This window comes from Somniosus microcephalus, chromosome 19 (assembly GCF_052327205.1).
Source record: "Somniosus microcephalus isolate GS21.2 chromosome 19, FLI_Smic_1.0, whole genome shotgun sequence".
Classification (NCBI taxonomy): Eukaryota; Metazoa; Chordata; class Chondrichthyes; order Squaliformes; family Somniosidae; genus Somniosus; species Somniosus microcephalus.
Genome location: NC_141005.1, coordinates 36,245,005 through 36,262,421, shown reverse-complemented (window position 1 = coordinate 36,262,421; position 17,417 = coordinate 36,245,005). Strand labels below are relative to the sequence as shown.

At 42.1% G+C, this 17,417-nt stretch overlaps 1 protein-coding gene across 1 annotated transcript in view; it reads right to left on the bottom strand.

The window, feature by feature from the left end:
• Positions 1–1,498: 1,498 nt before the first annotated feature.
• sf3a1 (splicing factor 3a, subunit 1) overlaps positions 1,499–17,417 on the bottom strand; it is a 34,901-nt gene continuing 18,982 nt past the window's right edge. The window contains exons 10-16 of the mRNA XM_085961542.1: positions 17,262–17,383; positions 16,433–16,672; positions 9,129–9,336; positions 7,042–7,190; positions 5,200–5,301; positions 2,527–2,598; positions 1,499–2,044 (exon numbers count right to left, since the gene is read on the bottom strand). Coding sequence (XP_085817668.1) covers positions 1,943–2,044; positions 2,527–2,598; positions 5,200–5,301; positions 7,042–7,190; positions 9,129–9,336; positions 16,433–16,672; positions 17,262–17,383 — 995 coding nt within the window. The 3' untranslated portion in view covers positions 1,499–1,942. The remainder of the gene's footprint in view (positions 2,045–2,526; positions 2,599–5,199; positions 5,302–7,041; positions 7,191–9,128; positions 9,337–16,432; positions 16,673–17,261; positions 17,384–17,417) is intronic.

The window sequence follows — 17,417 nt, the reverse complement described above, 5'->3', positions numbered from 1 at the left end:
CGCAAACATCGCTGCGCACGGGCGCTAGTTGCTTTGCGCCCCATTAGCGCCTTCTTAAAGCGCTAACAGGAGGCGCAAACAACTGAAATTCCCCCCCATAGACTTTGGAATTTTATGACGCAGAAGGAAGCCATTCAACCTATTGTGCCTTAAAGAGTTTTTTTTACTTCACCCCATTCTCCTGCCCTTTTCCCCTTACTAATTAAAATAGTATTTCTTTAAATGTTTACCAACTTCCCATTATTTTGCATTGGTCCAATAAAACTTTTTTTTGGAGCTACTGTAGTTGTGGGATAAAGGAAGCCTGGATCATACGTAATTATTTCTCTGCAGTTCACTTGGGGGATTTTCACCTAAATATATTTTAATGTGGTTTTATATCGTTGAAGACTAAAGCTATGTATATTTTTAAAAGCTGTTCGCACTGTTAACTGTTAACAACTATGGGAGGCAGTCAGAAAGTGGACACTTCAGGCATTTTCAATCAACTAATATGTTTAATGTGAGATCAGGTCAACCTCTGTTACAGTGCCTTCGTTCTATTTAGGTGTCTGTGGTTTTAACATCTACCTGTTTTTGTTACAAAGCGAGTTGTTGATTGGATGTAGTTGTTGATTGGATGTAGTTATATATATTTTTTTTTTAAATCGGCTTTTACAAAGTCGCTAAGTGCTGAACTGCACAAAATAGCTGGCACGTTTACTACATTTTAAGCAGCATCTTTGTAATTGACACCTATGGCGATGGCAAATGGTTAGCTCTATTTGCATATTTTAGAAAGACTTGCATTGAAATAGCACCTTTCACGACCACCGGATGTCTCAAAGTGCTTTACAGCCAATGAAGTACTTTTGAAGTGTAGTCACTGTTGTAATGAGAAACACAGCAGCTAATTTGTGCACAGCAAGCTCCCACAAACAGCAATGTGACAATGACCAGATCATCTGTTTTAGCGATGTTAAGGGATAAATATTGGCCAGGACACCAGGGAAACTCCCCTGCTTTTCTTCGAAATAGTGCCATGGGATCTTTTACATCCACCTGAGAGAGCAGACGGGTCCTCGGTTTAACGTCTCATCCAAAAGACAGATAGATGGCTGTCTGTGATAAGCAAGGATGGCGTAAGTGGTGAGGATTGTATAGAAGATGGTTAAGGGTATATAAAAGGTTAATCCAGAATATTACTTTAAATTAAACTGCAGGGAAACAACTAGGGGGACACAGGTTCACACTAGTACTGTAAAAGGTAATTTTAGGACTGATATCAGGTAATTCTTATTCCTACAGAGTGATCAATGTGTGGAATAAAGTTCCAGATGGAGTAGCAGAGGCAAAATCTCTGGAATCATTTAAGAAACAATTGGATTCTACAATGGGAGGACATTAGGATCCCTTTGAATGGATGAACCCCAAGCACACACCGCTGCCATCAGGAGAAAAGTGAAGAAAAATCAAATTTTTTTTAAAGCGTAGTCTTCACAAATTATAGCCCAGAGACAAGAATTGATACAATTTTATTAAAAATATTCAACAGAAAGCTAAACACAATGCAATAATCTCATACAGGAGCAGGGAAGATAGTTTCACCAAATGTGGGCTTTGTGGATGCAGAGCCACCAGAAGTCAAACCCAAAATTTAGTTTAATCTCTACATATTTGCAGACCTTTTGATAGCAGTCTATCATACTGAAGGAACTACGTGTAACAAAAGATGGAAAGTATTAAACTTTTAAAATTAACTTTTTAAAAAAAAACCTTTTAACATGTACAGAGAATTATTTTCATGTATGCTACAGTTTCGTTCTTCTAAAATAAAGATGTTGCAAGTCTGAATTGTCTGTTAAATGAGTTAACAATTTTAATGTTTTGAAACTTAAGAATGTATAGTTTGATTTCCATTCCCATAGGTGTGTAGAAAGACAGTGCCAATTGCAGCAACATGCTACTTCTTTCGACCTCCTCGTTCTTTGAAGGCGAGGTGGATAACTGAACCACTGGTCACGTTGTAGTAGGCCAGAGAGTTTGAATCTTTAATAAAGATGCCCTAAAACAAAAACAAAAACATTATAGTCAGACTGCAAATAGAGTTTAACAAACTAGAATTTAGTTTCTTTCTCAATTGGACAGAAGAGTTATTTAATCGTCTTAATAGCAGCACTAAAGATTCATTCCAGTAAAACTGCAAGACCAGTAGCAATTCAAGTGGGAGGCAGTAAACACAGTAATAACATTTCAAACTACTAATCAGCTTAAAGTGTAGAATCACACAAAAACCTTAATGTTATGCATTGAAATCCAAATAAAGGTTGTGCAATATTATGTACTAACTCAATGGAATATCAAGTCATTCCTTACTCTTGGTCTTCAGGTAATGAAATGTGAAGCTAACAGTTACTAAGTTTTAAAGTTAATATATAAAGCTAAAGACTCTCCAAAAGTGTTAGTAACAACAGAAGCATGTATATAAATGTAACTAGAAGCATTTTGTCTGAATTACAACTAGATGTTGTACATTGCAATATATACCTCATATTGAAGCTTCTGTTTACCAGCAGGCATTCCTGTAGCCTCATGGATTTTCACCTTGACAACAGACACCTAGAAAAAATAAACAAACTGATATGTGAACGACATTTGATTACAAGTCAAAACAAGATATTGGAAACTCATGTAAATGACTGATAAAGCCAATTTTGGAATAGTGTGTGCAATCCAATAAGGAATTCAGGAGAAACTCCTTTACCCAGAGAGTATTTAGAATGTGGAACCTGCTACCACATGGAGAAGTTGAGGTGAATAGCATAGATAGATGCATTTAAGGGGCAGCTAGATAAGTACATGAGTGAGAAAGGAATAGAAGGATATGCTGATAGGGTTAGATGAGGTAGGGGAGGAGGCTCGTGTGGACCATAAATGCCAGCATGGACCTGTTGGGCCGAATGGCCTGTTTCTGTACTGGAAATACTATGTAAATAACATAATAGCAAAATATCGCAGATGCTGAAAATCTGAAATAACAACAGAAAATGCCGGAAACGCTCAGCAGGTCAGGCAGCATCGTGGAGAGAGAAACAGAGTTAACGTTTTAGGTCGATGACCTTTCGTCAGAACTGGAAAAAGTTGGAGAAGTAACAGATTTTTAAGCAAGGGTGGGGCAGGGAAAGGGAGGAAGTGAAGAAAGAACAAAGGGAAGGTCTGTGATAGGCTGGAAGGCGGGAGAGATTAAAAGACAAAAGGGATGATGGTGCAAGGCAAAAGGAGATGGGTAATGGGACAAGTTAAGAAACAAAAGATGACTCTAGATGAGGTGTAAATGGCAATGGCAGAATCATCAACTGCTGCCATGTGAGAGAAAAAATAAAACATAGGGGCCAAGGTTATGGTCTGAAATTGTTGAACTCGATGTTGAGTCCAGAAGGCTGTAAAGTGCCTAATCAAAAGATGAGGTGCTGTTCCTCGAGCTTACGTTGAGCTTCGTTGGAACAGTGTAAGAGGCCGAGGACAGAGAATTCAGAGTGGGAGTGGAGCGGAGAATTAAAGCGACAGGTGACTGGAAGGTAGGGGTCACGCTTACGGACTGAATGGAGGTGTTCTGCAAAGCGGTCACCCAAAATGCGTTGGTCTCCCCAATATAGAGGAGACCGCATCGTGAGCAGCGAATACAGTATATTAAATTGAAAGAAGTACAAGTAAATAAATCGCTGTTTCGCCTGGAAGGAGTGTTTGGGACCTTGGACAGTGGGAAGGGAGGAGGTAAAAGGGTAGGTGTTGCATCTCCTACGCTTGCACAGGAAGGTGCCGTGGGAAGGGGAGGGAGTGTTGGGGGTGATTGAGGAGTGGACCAGGGGGTGGCGGAGGGAGCAGTCCCTTTGGAATGCTGAAAGGGGAGGGGAAGATATGTTTGGTGGTGGGATCACGCTGGAGTTGGCGGAGGATGACATATTGAATGTGGAGGCTGGTGGGGTGAAAGGTGAGGACAAGGAGAACCCTATCGTGATTCTCGGAGGGAGGGGAAGGGGTGAGAGCAGAAGTGCGGGAAATGGAATGGACATGGTCGAGGGCCATGTCAACCATGGTAGAGGGGAATCCTCGGTTGAGGATAAAAGGAAGACATATCAGAAGCACTTGTATGGAAGGTGGCATCGTCAGAACAGATGCGGTGGAGGCGGAGAAACTGGAAGAATGGAATAGAGTCCTTACAGGAAGCGGGGTGGGATGAAGTGTAGTCCAGGTAGCTGTGGGAGTCAGTGGGCTTATAGTGGATGTTTGTCGATAGCCTATCCCCAGAAATGGAGACAGAGAAGTCGAGGAATGGAAGTGTAGAGTCGAAGATGGATCATGTGAAGGTGAGGGAAGGGTGGAAATTGGAAGCAAAGTGAATGAAATTGTCTAGTTCAGGGTGAGAGCAGGAAACGGCACCGATACAGTTATCAAAAAGAGGTGAGGGAGGGGACCTGAGTAGGACTGGAACAAAGAATATTCCACATATCCCACGACAAGGCAGGCATAGCTAGGGTCCATGCAGGTTCCCATAGCAACACCTTTGATTTTGGGGAAGTAAGTGGAGTCAAAGGAGAAGTTGTTCAATGAGAGAACAAGTTCAGCCAGGCGGAGGAGGGTGGTGGTGGATGGGGACTGGTTGGGCCTCTGTTCAAGGAAGAGGCGGAGCGCCCTTAGGCTGACCTGGTGGTTCTCTGCATCACTCCCACTCTGAATTCTCCGTCCTCGGCCTCTTGCATTGTTCCAACGAAGCTCAACATAAGCTCGAGGAACAGCACCTCATCTTTCGATTAGGCACTTTACAGCCTTCTGGACTCAACATCGAGTTCAACAATTTCAGATCATAACCTTTGTTCTTTCCTCCCCTCCTCCCTTTCCCTGCCTCTGTACTTGCTTAAAAATCTGTTAGCTTCTCTAACTTTTTCCAGTTCTGATGAAGGGTCATCGACCTGAAACGTTAACTCTGTTTCTCTCTCTACGATGCTGCCTGACCTGCTGAGTGTTTCCAGCATGTTATGTTTGTTATTACTTTGTAAATAAGCTGGGTAACATGCTTGACAGGGCAAATGACATGTGGAAGTGATAGCCTTGAAAGGTCAAATATTTGTTCATTTTTTATGTATTATTTTGTTACATGAAATCAATTAGAACCCATATTGCTGTTCTTACATATCTCACATTTTCATAGCGTATCCATACCTGATCTGTTAGAGGAAGGGTGAAAACGAGGACCTGGCCATTCAGCTTCCATTCCGACTTATCCTGCATGTTAGGTACCTGTATCTTGACTGTGACTGGACCCTTAAAGAAAAACAATTGAGCATTGTTGGGAGTTGCAAATTTTCTTTCTGAATAAAAATTTAATCTTGTACATGCTCTATTAAAAATGCAGTTACTTCCCGATATGCATGTAACAGCATTACACACCTACAACTTTTCAACTAATTCAAAAAAGGTAACAGCACCAAAAGCAAAAATGTAATGTGCTCTTCAAATTACTCTGAGGAACTGAGAATGCCAAGTGCTAATTTTGAAGTACAACGCAGGATATTTGAAAGCAAGCCCCAAAATGAAATTAAACTGTTGGTAGAATGCACAGTAAACCAAAGCCATGAAAAGGGCACAGATATGTAAATGTTGGAATAAACTAAAAAATAGAAAAAAATTGCATAAAAATGTTTAGTCTGTACTAATGTCTGCAATTTGGCCATTTTCTTATGGTGCATATTTGGCATAGTTGTACAATAACTAACGCACAAACAGAAACTTTTTTTAGGAGGAAAAACAAGGAATGGGAGTATACGTTCAACACAAAGACACAGAAGGATGTGGATGAAGAGACACCTCGGGGTTGAAATACATAAATCCCCGAAAGAGAGTGCAGGTAGATAAAGCCATCAAAAAGACCAACAGCATTCTAAATAGATGTTTAGAGTACTAAAGTAAATAAAAATGCTAAATTTGTACAAAACTCTGGTTATGTCACAGTTGAGTAATGTGTGCAGTTTCTCATTACAGAAAGGGTATTAAATCCATAGAATGTGTATGGTGTAGATTGACCAGAATGAGGGTAGGGATGAAAAACTAGAGTTATGAGGAGGGAATTGAGATACGAGAGACTATTGCCACTGCAGCAAAAAATGGATTCAATAGCAGTTTTTAAAATTATGAAGGATTTTGATAGAGTGAATCGGGAAAGACTACTTCCTTCAGTTGGGGAGTCCGTTAGGGGGGTCATCAATTAAACATTCTAAGTTAAAGGAAGTGTTTCGGAGAAATTTATTTATGCAGTGTTGTTGGAGCATGGAATGCTTTGTCAGAGAGTGGTTGAAGTAGAGATCATTACATTTTTTAACAGAGAATTGGATGAATACTTGAAGCAGAACAAGATATGGGGGGGGGGGGGGAAAGAGATCGGAGCAGAAGATTAGTTTTAGATTGCTCTAGCAGAGTCAGCACAGACACGATGGGCCGAATTCCCGCCTTCTGTACTGCAAACTTCTATGGTTCTGTATTTTTTAACTTAAAAAACAAGATGGATGCGAGAAAGTCACTTTTAAGTTTGAATAAAAACGAACAAAATTCTAATTTATTAAAATAAGTAGTTATTATTTATGGGTTCATAAATGTATTCAGGTATTGCACATTTCTCCCCTAACATAAGAAACCATGAGTGTGGTGAGGAAAAAAGCCTAAATTTGGTGAAAATTCAATATAATGTTTTGTTATTAACTAGTGGCAACTTAAGTGAATAAAAATATTTGCTAGCCAACTCATTTTAACAAAAACCTCTCAGAAAATAAGTTTGGCTTAAAACGCCAAAAGTATGCTTTCAGATTATGATACAACAGATAGAATCATGAATATTACATTTTCGAAGGAACCCAGCATTTAATGAAGGGTGGTCACATGAGAGTCAATTAAACACTAGTGACTGTGCAATGGACTGAGGTTAGACAAGCAAGTTCATGGACACTACCCTAGCACATCTTTAAATTTAACATTATTTGGCTTGATTTTTAAGCAGGGAGTATAGTATACCTTGCTTCTTCGTAGAAACTCTTCCTCTGGGATAAGATTATCCTCGCTTTTCATCTTTTTGGTTGCTGGCTCATCATCCAGTGGTGGAGGAGGACGAGGAAGCGAAGGAGGAATTGGGGCAGGAGCCACTGGAGGTGCAGGTACAAATGCTTATGTAAAAGTGTGAGAAAGGAGTCATTTTAGAACTTCAAAGTGCTTTTTTTGAAATAATACCCTGTCTAATATTAAAATAAAAATATATAAATGAACCATGTATGTGGCCCTCATTTTGTGCAATACACTTTAAGGTGTCATACCGTTCCACGTCAATTTTGTGCCTTTTGTGTTATAAAGTATTAAAAAAGCATCATGAAACCGAATCACTTGCAACCCAAGGCTCAGAATATGTCTCGTCTCTAGCGAACCAAAGCATTATACTGATTGACCCAAGAATCAATTTCAAGAATGCAGAGCAATTACATTTCATCACCTTAAAGGGACAGAAACTGTCATTTTAGCATCAACATATGTTGTGCATGACATGGTATAATGTCCCTGTCCTCAAAAAACAATGCATTCTCTAACTTACTGTAAGCAACATTAGAAGGAACGACTGAGCATCTGTATAGAAACATAGAAGATAGGAGCAGGAGTAGGTCATTCGGCCCCTCAAGCCTGTTCCGCTATTCAATGCGATCATGGCTGATCATACAAATTCAGTACCCTGTCCCTGCTTTCTCCCCATACCCCTTGATCCCTTTAGCCTTAAGAAATATATCTAACTCCTTCTTGAATATATTTAATGAATTGGCCTCAACTGCCTTGTGTGGTAGAGTATTCCACAGGTTCACCACTCTCTGGGTGAAGAAATTCCTCCTCATCTCAGTCCTTACCCCTTATCTTTAGACTGTGACCCCTGGTTCTGGACTCCCCCGCCATCGGGATCATCCTTCCTGCATCTAGTCTGTCTAGTCCTGTTAGAATTTTATAAGTTTCAATGAGATCCCCACAGTCAATTAAGTACTTTTGAAGTGCAGTCACTGTTGTAATGTCAGAAACGTGGCAGCAAATTTGTGCACAGCAAGCTCCCACAAACAGCAATAACATAAAACAATCAGATAATCTGTTTCTAGTAGTGTTGGTTACAAGATAAAATGTTGGCCAGAACACCAGGTGAACTCCCAGGCTGTTCTTTTGAAAAGTACCGTGGGATCTTTTACGTCCACGAGAGGGCAAACAAGACCTCAGTTTATCATATAGAATCATAGAGTCATAGATTTATACAGCACAGAAAGAGGCCCTTCGGCCCATTGTGTCAGCGCCAGCCATCAAGCTCTATCTATTCTAATCCCATTTTCCAGCACTTGGTCCGTAGCCTTGTATGCTTTGGCGTTTCAGGTGCTCATCCAAATGCTTCTTGAATGTTGTGAGGGTTCCTGCCTCTACCCCCCTTTCAGGCAGTGAATTCCAGATTCCAACCACCCTCTGGGTGAAAATGTTTTTCCTCAAATCCCCTCTAAACCTCCTGCCCCTTACCTTGAAACTATGCCCCCTGGTTATTGACCCCTCTAAGGGGAAAAGTTCCTTTCTATCTACCCTATCTATGCCCCTCATAATTTTGTACACCTCAATCAGGTCCCCCCTCAGCCTTCTCTGCTCAAAGGAAAACAACCCCAGCCAGTCGAGTCTCTCTTCATAGCTGAAGCATTCCAGCCCAGGTAACATCCTGGTGAATCTCCTCTGCACCCTCTCCAATGCAATCACATCCTTCCTATAGTGTGGCGACCAGAACTGCACACAGTATTCCAGCTGTGGCCTAACTAGCGTTTTGTACAGCTCCATCATAACCTCCCTGCTCTTATATTCTATGCCTCGGCTAATGAAGGCAAGTATCCCATATGCCTTTTTAACCACCTTATCTACCTGTCCTGCTGCCAAAAGACGGCATCTCCGACAGTGCAGCACTCCAACAGTACTGCAATGAAGTGTCAGCCTGGATAATGTGGTCAAGTCTCTGCAGTGGGGCTTCTAACTCAAGAGGTGAGCGTGCCACCACTGACCCAAGGCTGACACCTTACAGCACACTGCTAGTTTTTCTTTAACTTTACCTGCTGGTACCACCATTGGTGGTGGGCGGGGAGCTAAAACTGGTGGTGCCGACGGAGGCATTGGTACTACGTTGATTCGAGGTCCAGGGATCATTGGTGGCATGGGAGCTGTCAAAACAGGTCCAGGCGCTAAACGGATAACAGGAGACATTGGTGGCCTGGGGAGGACAGGCATTGATGACATAATATTCCGCACAGGTGGAGGCATCTGAATAATAAAAAACAGAGCAACATTACAATTGTACTTTAGATGTATAAAAAATTACATCTGTACGCACTTCCTGTCTACAAAACCATAAGTCTTCTTGTCACATTTATGATAACTTTTGTGCCAACTTTTCCCATTCTCACCTATGTAAACTTGGCAATGAGGCACTTTTAAGTTTTGCTATTTAACTATAAATAACAAAATCAAAACGTTATATTAAAAATAAGCATTGAAATTTTAGAACCATGTCCAAATTATGTCTGGGTGCCCTGATCCAATTACCCCCGACCTTCTAACCCCACCGCAACTCGATCTTGACTTCCCCATATGTAATGTCACGCAAGGTCAACTATACTATAAAAAAAGTGTTGCAAGACTGACTTCTAGCTGTGTTATTGAAACATTACAAGTCAAAATATGCAACTGTCACATTTTCTTATACATTTAGGAGGGCAGCTGGTTAGAGGATTTTCAACAACTGTTGTCAATGTTCCCCGTAATGTTTTTTGGGCTGCGTGGCCCCTTTAACGGGCTGCATGGCAGATTCAAAAGTCCACGCATGCGCATTTTTTTCCAATTTAAAAGCCAGCTCACCGGCTGCGCACGACTTCTGGAGCCCTGCGTAGCTTAATGGGAACATTGACCAGTGTTAAACATTTTGTGCTCATGCGATAGTCTCCTGTATAGGGTTTTAAATAATTTATTATAATAGATAGGAAATTCAAGTGAATTCAGGTAGCTTTCTTGGTGGCTCCTTCTCATTGATTTCCTCTGCAGATGCTGGTAGAGGGAATTAATAAAACTTTAGTTACTTTACATCATTTATCTCATTTACTAAGTATGTACTGCAATAGAAACTTGGATCAGAAACAGTCCTATATTTGAAACCTCAACAAGAAGGGTGGAAGGTGGTACTAATCATAAGAACATAAGAAATAGGAGCAGGAGTAGGCCATTCGAGCCTGCTCCGCCATTCAATGAGATCATGGCTGATCTTCTGCCTCAACTCCATTCACCAGCCCTATCGCCATATCCCTTGATGCCTTTGCTAGTCAGAAATCTATTGACTTCTGTTTTGAATATACCCAATGACTGAGCCTCCACAGCCCTCTGGGGTAGAGAATTCCAAAGATTCACCACCCTCTGTGTGAAGAAATTTCTTCTAATCTCAGTCCTGAATGGCCTACCCTTTATCCTGAGGCTGTGGCCCCTGGTTCTAGACTCCCCAGCCAAGGGAAACATTCTCCCAGCATCCACCCTATCAAGCCCTGTAATAATTTTGTATGCTTCAATGAGATCACCTCTCATTCTTCTGAATTCAACAGAATACAGGCCTAGTTTACTCAATCTCTTCTCATACGACAGTCCCATCTCAGGAATCAATCTCGTGAACCTTCGTTGCACTCCCTCTATGGCAAGTATATCCTTCCTTAGGTAAGGAGACCAAAATTGTACACAGTACTCCAGGTGTGGTCTCACCCAGGCCCTATATAATTGGAGTAAGACTTCTTTACTCCTGTACTCAAATCCTCTTGTAATGAAGGCCAGCATACCATTTGCCTTCCTAATGGCTTGCTGCACCTGCACATTCACTTTCAGTGACTCATGTACAAGGACACCCAGGTCCCTTTGAGCATCTGCATTCCCCAATCTTTCACCATTTCGGAAATACTCTGCCTTTCTCTTTTTTCTACCGAAGTGGATAACTTCACATTTATCCACATTATAATCCATCTGCCATGTTCTCACCCACTCACTGAGCCTGTTGAGATCCCCTTGAAGCCTCTTCGCAACTGACACTGCCGCCTAGCTTTGTGTCATCAGCAAATTTAGAAATGTTACATTTAGTCCCCTTATCCAAATCATTGATATAGATTGTGAATAGCTGGGGCCCAAACACCGATCCTTGCGGTACCCCACTAGTCACAGCCTGCCATCCTGAAAAAGACCCGTTTATCCTCATTCTTTGTTTTCTGTCTGTTAACCAATTCTCAATCCATGCTAGTATATTACAAATCCGGCCTCGGGTGACTGTCTGTGTGGAGTTTGCACATTCTCCCCGTGTTTGCGTGGGTTTTCTCCGGGTGCTCCGGTTTCCTCCCACGGTCTAAAGATGTGCGGGTTAGGTTGATTGGCTATGATAAATTGACCCTTAGTGTTAGGGGGATTAAATACGTGGGGTTACGGGGATAGGGTGGGAATATGTGTTGGTGTAGGGGTTACGGGGATCGGGTGGGATATGTGTCGGTGCAGGCTCGATGGGCCGAAATGGCCTCTATCTGCACTGTGGGGTTTCTGTGATTCTGTGATTCTGTGATTACCCCCAATTCCCTGTGCCCTAATTTTGTTCACCAACCTCTTGTGTGGGACCTTATTGAAGGCCTTCTGAAAATCCAAATACACCACATCTACCGGTTCCCCTTTGTCTACTCCACTAGTTACATCCTCAAAGAACTCCAATAGGTTTGTCAAACAGGACTTCCCTTTTATAAATCCATGTTGACTCTGCCCAATCTTACTATTAGTATCTAAGTGCCCAGTTATTGCATCCTTTATAATAGATTCCAGCATTTTCCCAACTACTGATGTGAGGCTAACAGGTCAGTAGTTCCCCGTTTTCTCTCTCCCTCCTTTCTTAAATAGCAGGGTTACATTTGCTATCCTCCAATCTGCAGGAACCGTTCCAGAATCTATAGAATTTTGGAAGATGACAACCTATCCACTATCCCAATGGCCACCTCTTTCAAAACCCTAGGATGTAGGTAATCCCGTCTGAGATTTATCGACTTTTAGTCCCATTAATTTTGCTAGTACTGTTTTTTTACTAATAATAATTTCTTTAAGTTCCTCATTCTCGCCACATCCTTGGTTTTCTCGTATTTCTGGGAGTTTTTTTGTGTCTTCCTCCGTGAAGACAGAAACAGAGTATTTATTTAATTTCTCTGCCATTTCCTCATTACCCATTATAAATTCTCCCGTCTCTGACTGTAAAGGACCTACATTTACCTTCGCCAGTCTTTTCCTTTTAACATACCTATAGAAGCTTTTACAATCCGTTTTTATATTTTTTGCTAGTTTGTGCTCATATTCCATTTCCCTTTCTTTAACAATTTCCTGGTCCCCCTTTGCTGATTTCTAAAAAGATCCCAATCCTCAAGCTGACCGCTTTTTCAGGCAACTTTATAAGCTTCTTCCTTTGACTTAATACTAGCTTTAATTTCTTTTGTTAGCCATGGTTGGATCACTTTTCCTTTTGGGTTTTTATGCCCTAGAGGAATATATGTTTGTTGCAAATTATGCATTATTTCCTTGAATGTTAGCCATTGTATGTCCACCTTCATACCTTTTAGTGCAGAATCCCAATCTACCATGGCCAACTTGTCCCTCATACCCTTGTAGTTTCCTCTGTTTAGATTGAAGACCTTAGTTTCAGATTGGACTACATCACTCTCAAACTTAATGTAAAATTCAATCATATTATGGTCACTTGTCCCTAAAGGCCCTTTTACCACAAAATTATTGATTAGCCCTTTCTCCTTACACAGTACCAGACCCAGAATAGCCTGTTCCCTGGTTGGTTCCTCCACATACTGATCCAGGAAACCATCTCGCATGCATGCCAAGAATTCGTCCTCCACACCATTAGTGGTAATTTGATTTGCCCAGTCAATATGTAGATTAAAGTCCCCCATGATTACCGTATTGTCCCTGTTACATGCACTGCTAATTTCTTGATTGATACTGTGCCCTACGTTACCACTACTGTTTGGTGGCCTATACACAACTCCCACCAATGTTTTCCGCCCTTTGCTGTTTCTTAGCTGCACCCAAACTAATTCCAGTTCTACATCACGATCTGCCGAGCCAAGGTCTTTTATCTCTGCCGTACCGATCCCTTATTAACAGCGCTACGCCACCTCCTTTTCCTTTTTGTCTGTCCTTCCTAAATGTTGAGTACCCTGGAATATTCAGTTCCCAGCTTTGGTTACCCTGCAACCATGTCTCTGTAATGGCAATTACATCATACCCATTTACTTCTATTAGTGCCATTAATTCATCCACCTTGTTGCGAATGCTACGTGCATTTAGATAAAGTGCCTTCAACTTTGCCTGTTTAATATTTTTCTGCACTTTGACCCTCTTTACTGTTGGCCTTTGTTTCTGCTCCCTACTAGTTTTGCTGACTACTTTTCTAACTTGGACTTCCAGCTTTGTTTCTCTCCGTTCTGGGTCCATACTTAGGTTTCCAGCCCCCTGACAAACTAGTTTAAATCCTCCCCAACAGCACTAGCAAACCCCCCTGCGAGGATATTGGTCCTGGTTCTGCCGAGGTGTAACCCGTCCAGCTTGTACAGGTCCCACCTTCCCCAGAATCGGTCCCAATGCCTCAGGAATTTAAATTCCTCCCTCTACACCATCTCTCCAGCCACGTATTCATCTGCTCTATTCTCCTATTTCTGCTCTCGCTAGCATGTGGCACTGGGAGTAATCCTGAGATTACTACCTTTGAGGTCCTGCTTTTTAATTTATTTCCTAGCTCCCTATATTCTGCTTGCAGGACCTTGTCCCTCTTTCTACCTATATCGTTGGTACTGATATGGACTACAACCTCTGGCTGTTCACCCTTCAGAATGTCCTGCAGTTGCTCAGTGACATCCTTGACCCTGGCACCAGGGAGGCAACATACCATCCTGGAGTCACGTCTGCAGCCACAGAAACGTCTATCTGTTCCCCTTACGATAGAATCCCCTATCACTATTGTTCTCCCACTCTTTGTCCTCCCTTCCTGTGCAGCTGAGCCACTCGTAGTACCATGGACTTGGCTCTTGCTGCATTGGCAAAAACAGGAAGGCAGATTATTATCTGAATGGCAATAGATTGGGAGAAGGGGATGTGCAACGAGACCTGGGTGTCCTTGTGCACCAGTCGCTGAAGGTAAGCATGCAGGTGCAGCAGGCTGTTAAGAAGGCAAATGGTATGTTGGCCTTCGTAGCGAGGATTCAAGTACAGGAGCAAGGATGTCTTGCTGCAGTTGTACAGGGCCTTGGTGAGACCACACCTTGAGTATTGTGTGCAGTTGTGGTTGCCTTATCTGAGGAAGGATGTTCCTGCCATGGAGGGAGTGCAGCGAAGATTCACCAGACTGATACCTGGGATGGCAGGAATGACGTATGAGGAGAGATTGGGTCGATTGGGCTTATATTCGCTGGAGTTTAGAAGAACGAGAGGGGATCTCATTGAAACTTATAAAATTCTAACAGGACTAGACAGACCAGATGCAGGAAGGATGTTCCCGATGGCGGGGGAGTCCAGAACCAGGGGTCACAGTCTAAAGAAAAGGGGTAAGCCATTTAGGAAAGAGATGAGGAGGAATTTCTTCACCCAGAGTGGTGAACCTGTGGAATTCTCTACCACAGAAGGCAGTTGAGGCCAATTCATTAAATATATTCAAGAAGGAGTTAGATATATTTCTTAAGGCTAAAGGGATCAAGGGATATGGGGAGAAAGCAGGGACAGGGTACTGAATTTGGATGATCAGCCATGATCTCATTAAACGGTGGAGCAGGCTTGAGGGGCCGAATGGCCTACTCCTGCTCCTATCTTCTATGTTTCCCCTGAGAAACCATCTCCCCCAGCAGTATCCAAAATGAAAAATCTGTTGGAGAGGGAGATGGACCCAGGGGACTTCTGCACTACCTTCCTAGTTCTTTTACTCTGTCTGGCGGTCACCCATTCCCTGTCTGCCTGTGTACTCTTTACCTGTGGTGTGACCATATCGTTAAACGTGCTATCCACGAAGATCTCAGCCTCGCGGATGCTTCAGTGACTCCAGCCGCAGCTCCAGCTCCGAAACGCGGATTTCGAGTAGCTGCAGCTGGAGACACTTCCTGCACACGTGTTCGCCCTGGACACCGAAAGTGTCCCCGACTTCCCACATAGCACAGGAGGAGCACTCCACACTGCCTAGCTGCCCTGCCATGTCCTACCCTTAATTTACTCCCTTTACTTCCTCTAAATTAAAGAATATTAAATACACTATGGACCTTACTTCACTTTAAACACTACTCACTAAACTAGAGACCTTACTTTTTATTTTAACGACTGGACTGTAGAAATACTCAGAAGGGGTTACTTACCAATCAGCTCCATCCCTTTTTATTTAATATTGAAAACAAACCAGCTAATAATTAAATAACAAGCCTGTGGCCAATTTGGTTTAAATGTAGACTCCTGACTGTGGCACAGGAGTTATACATTGGTAAGGCAACAAGACTTTTGTGTACAGTGGCCCGGAATTTGCAGTTAGCAGCAAAGCGAAGGCATTCACTGCTGGCCCCAGAGTACGCTTCGCACAAGGATCTCGCGATCCCAGAGTTGAGAAATTCGGGTTTTCCGACATTCAATTCAAATCAGCGAAGTATGGTGGGGATCCCCTTGTGCGAACTGCTGTGACGTCAACAAACTGTCTGTGCAGCCAATCAAATCGCAGAATTCTCACAGACAGCAAACAAGGAAGTGAGCAAGCTCTTAATTGGGGCTCTCACATGGGGAAAAGTCAAATTTGAAATAAAGATAGACAAACTTACCTTTTCTTTAAAAAGTTTAACATTTTTTATTTTTATTAAAATGGACAAATTTTTGCACGGCACAAAATTTAAATTAATTTTTCCAGGCCCTTAACATTTGTTTAGCAGTAATAACACTGTTAAAAGCCCAGTTACACCTAATCCCTTTGGGTCTAACTTTTAGTGGGGAATTTAACAGTATAATTACTGCAGAAGAGCCGAAGTCTTCGTCAGTTTCCCTGATTTGAGAGGATTACACAGATTGCTGGCTCTGTGGGGGGAGGGGGGGGCGAGGAGAACAGCGCAGCCTGTTTCGGATCTGTCAATGACAGACCGAACTTCAAGATTTCAAATCCTGAAGTTGCGGTCAGTTTCAAAGGCAGAATGACAGCGAACGCTGCCAGTTCGTCGCCATCCCGACCACAAATTCTGGGCCATTATTGTTGCACACAATCCTGAGCACCTCAGTGTAACATCATGTAAAAAGAAATGCTTGTTGTAACCATTTCCAAAATATTTGCTAAACTTACAGAAGGTGGTCGGGGCATTGATGTGATTGGTGGAGCATTCATTGAAGAAGTTGATCCAGATGAAGGAGGTGGGGGTTGTGGTAAATCAGGTTTGCTGGGTCCGATTTTCTCTTTGGTGTCATCCTCTGGGACCAATCCCTTGGCCTTGTGGATGGCTTCAATCTGCTCCTGCAGTGTGATGTTGGCTTGTGCAGCTTGTTGTGTACGTGCCATACTGCCAGAATGACCATCCCAAGTAACCTTTGTCACAGGAGAGAACAATGAATATAATCAGAGCTTATTGCCTTGTTTGTGTATTGTACAATTACAACCAATAAACAGCATGTCTGCAATACTGAATAATCACTTCAGAGCAGAATAGTTTTAAGTTACTCTGCCTTCAGTTTTTGAATTAATCTAGATGAACTAATACTCTAGTTTGAGGCAATAACTTTCATTTTTGAACGTTTTCCCAAGTTGAACAAGCAAACCACATCCATTATCAGTGCTCCACACTGTACTGTCACAGCACTTTCCAGTTTAATTTCCTTTACACACTGTACTTTGAAAACAGTATGCCATCCTTATAATTTGGAAAAGACATTCAATGACAGCATAGTTAATCATTTCCATATAATCATTACTGTTTCAGTGGGAGAGAACAGTTGCCGAGTGAATTTATATTTGTGTAAACTGCCAGATGTGCGTTTGTTTGCAGCTTATGCAATGGAAAGGCTATGGTTGCTGCTGTGAAATTGCAGTACTAAGAAGCAACAGGAAATCTTCTCCAAAACACCATTTAAACAATGAGCAAGTTACCCGAGCCTCGCACAGTATCGGGTGTTCATACCTTCTCTTCTGGTTTCTGAATTTCTTCTTCACCAATCTTCTTACCGATGGCTGTTTCTTCCACACCAAAGATATCAGTACGTCGTTCAGCCAGCTGCTTCAAACTACTTTCAATATCCAGACCTGATGGAGAAAACAGCTCTAATCAAAAGATGGT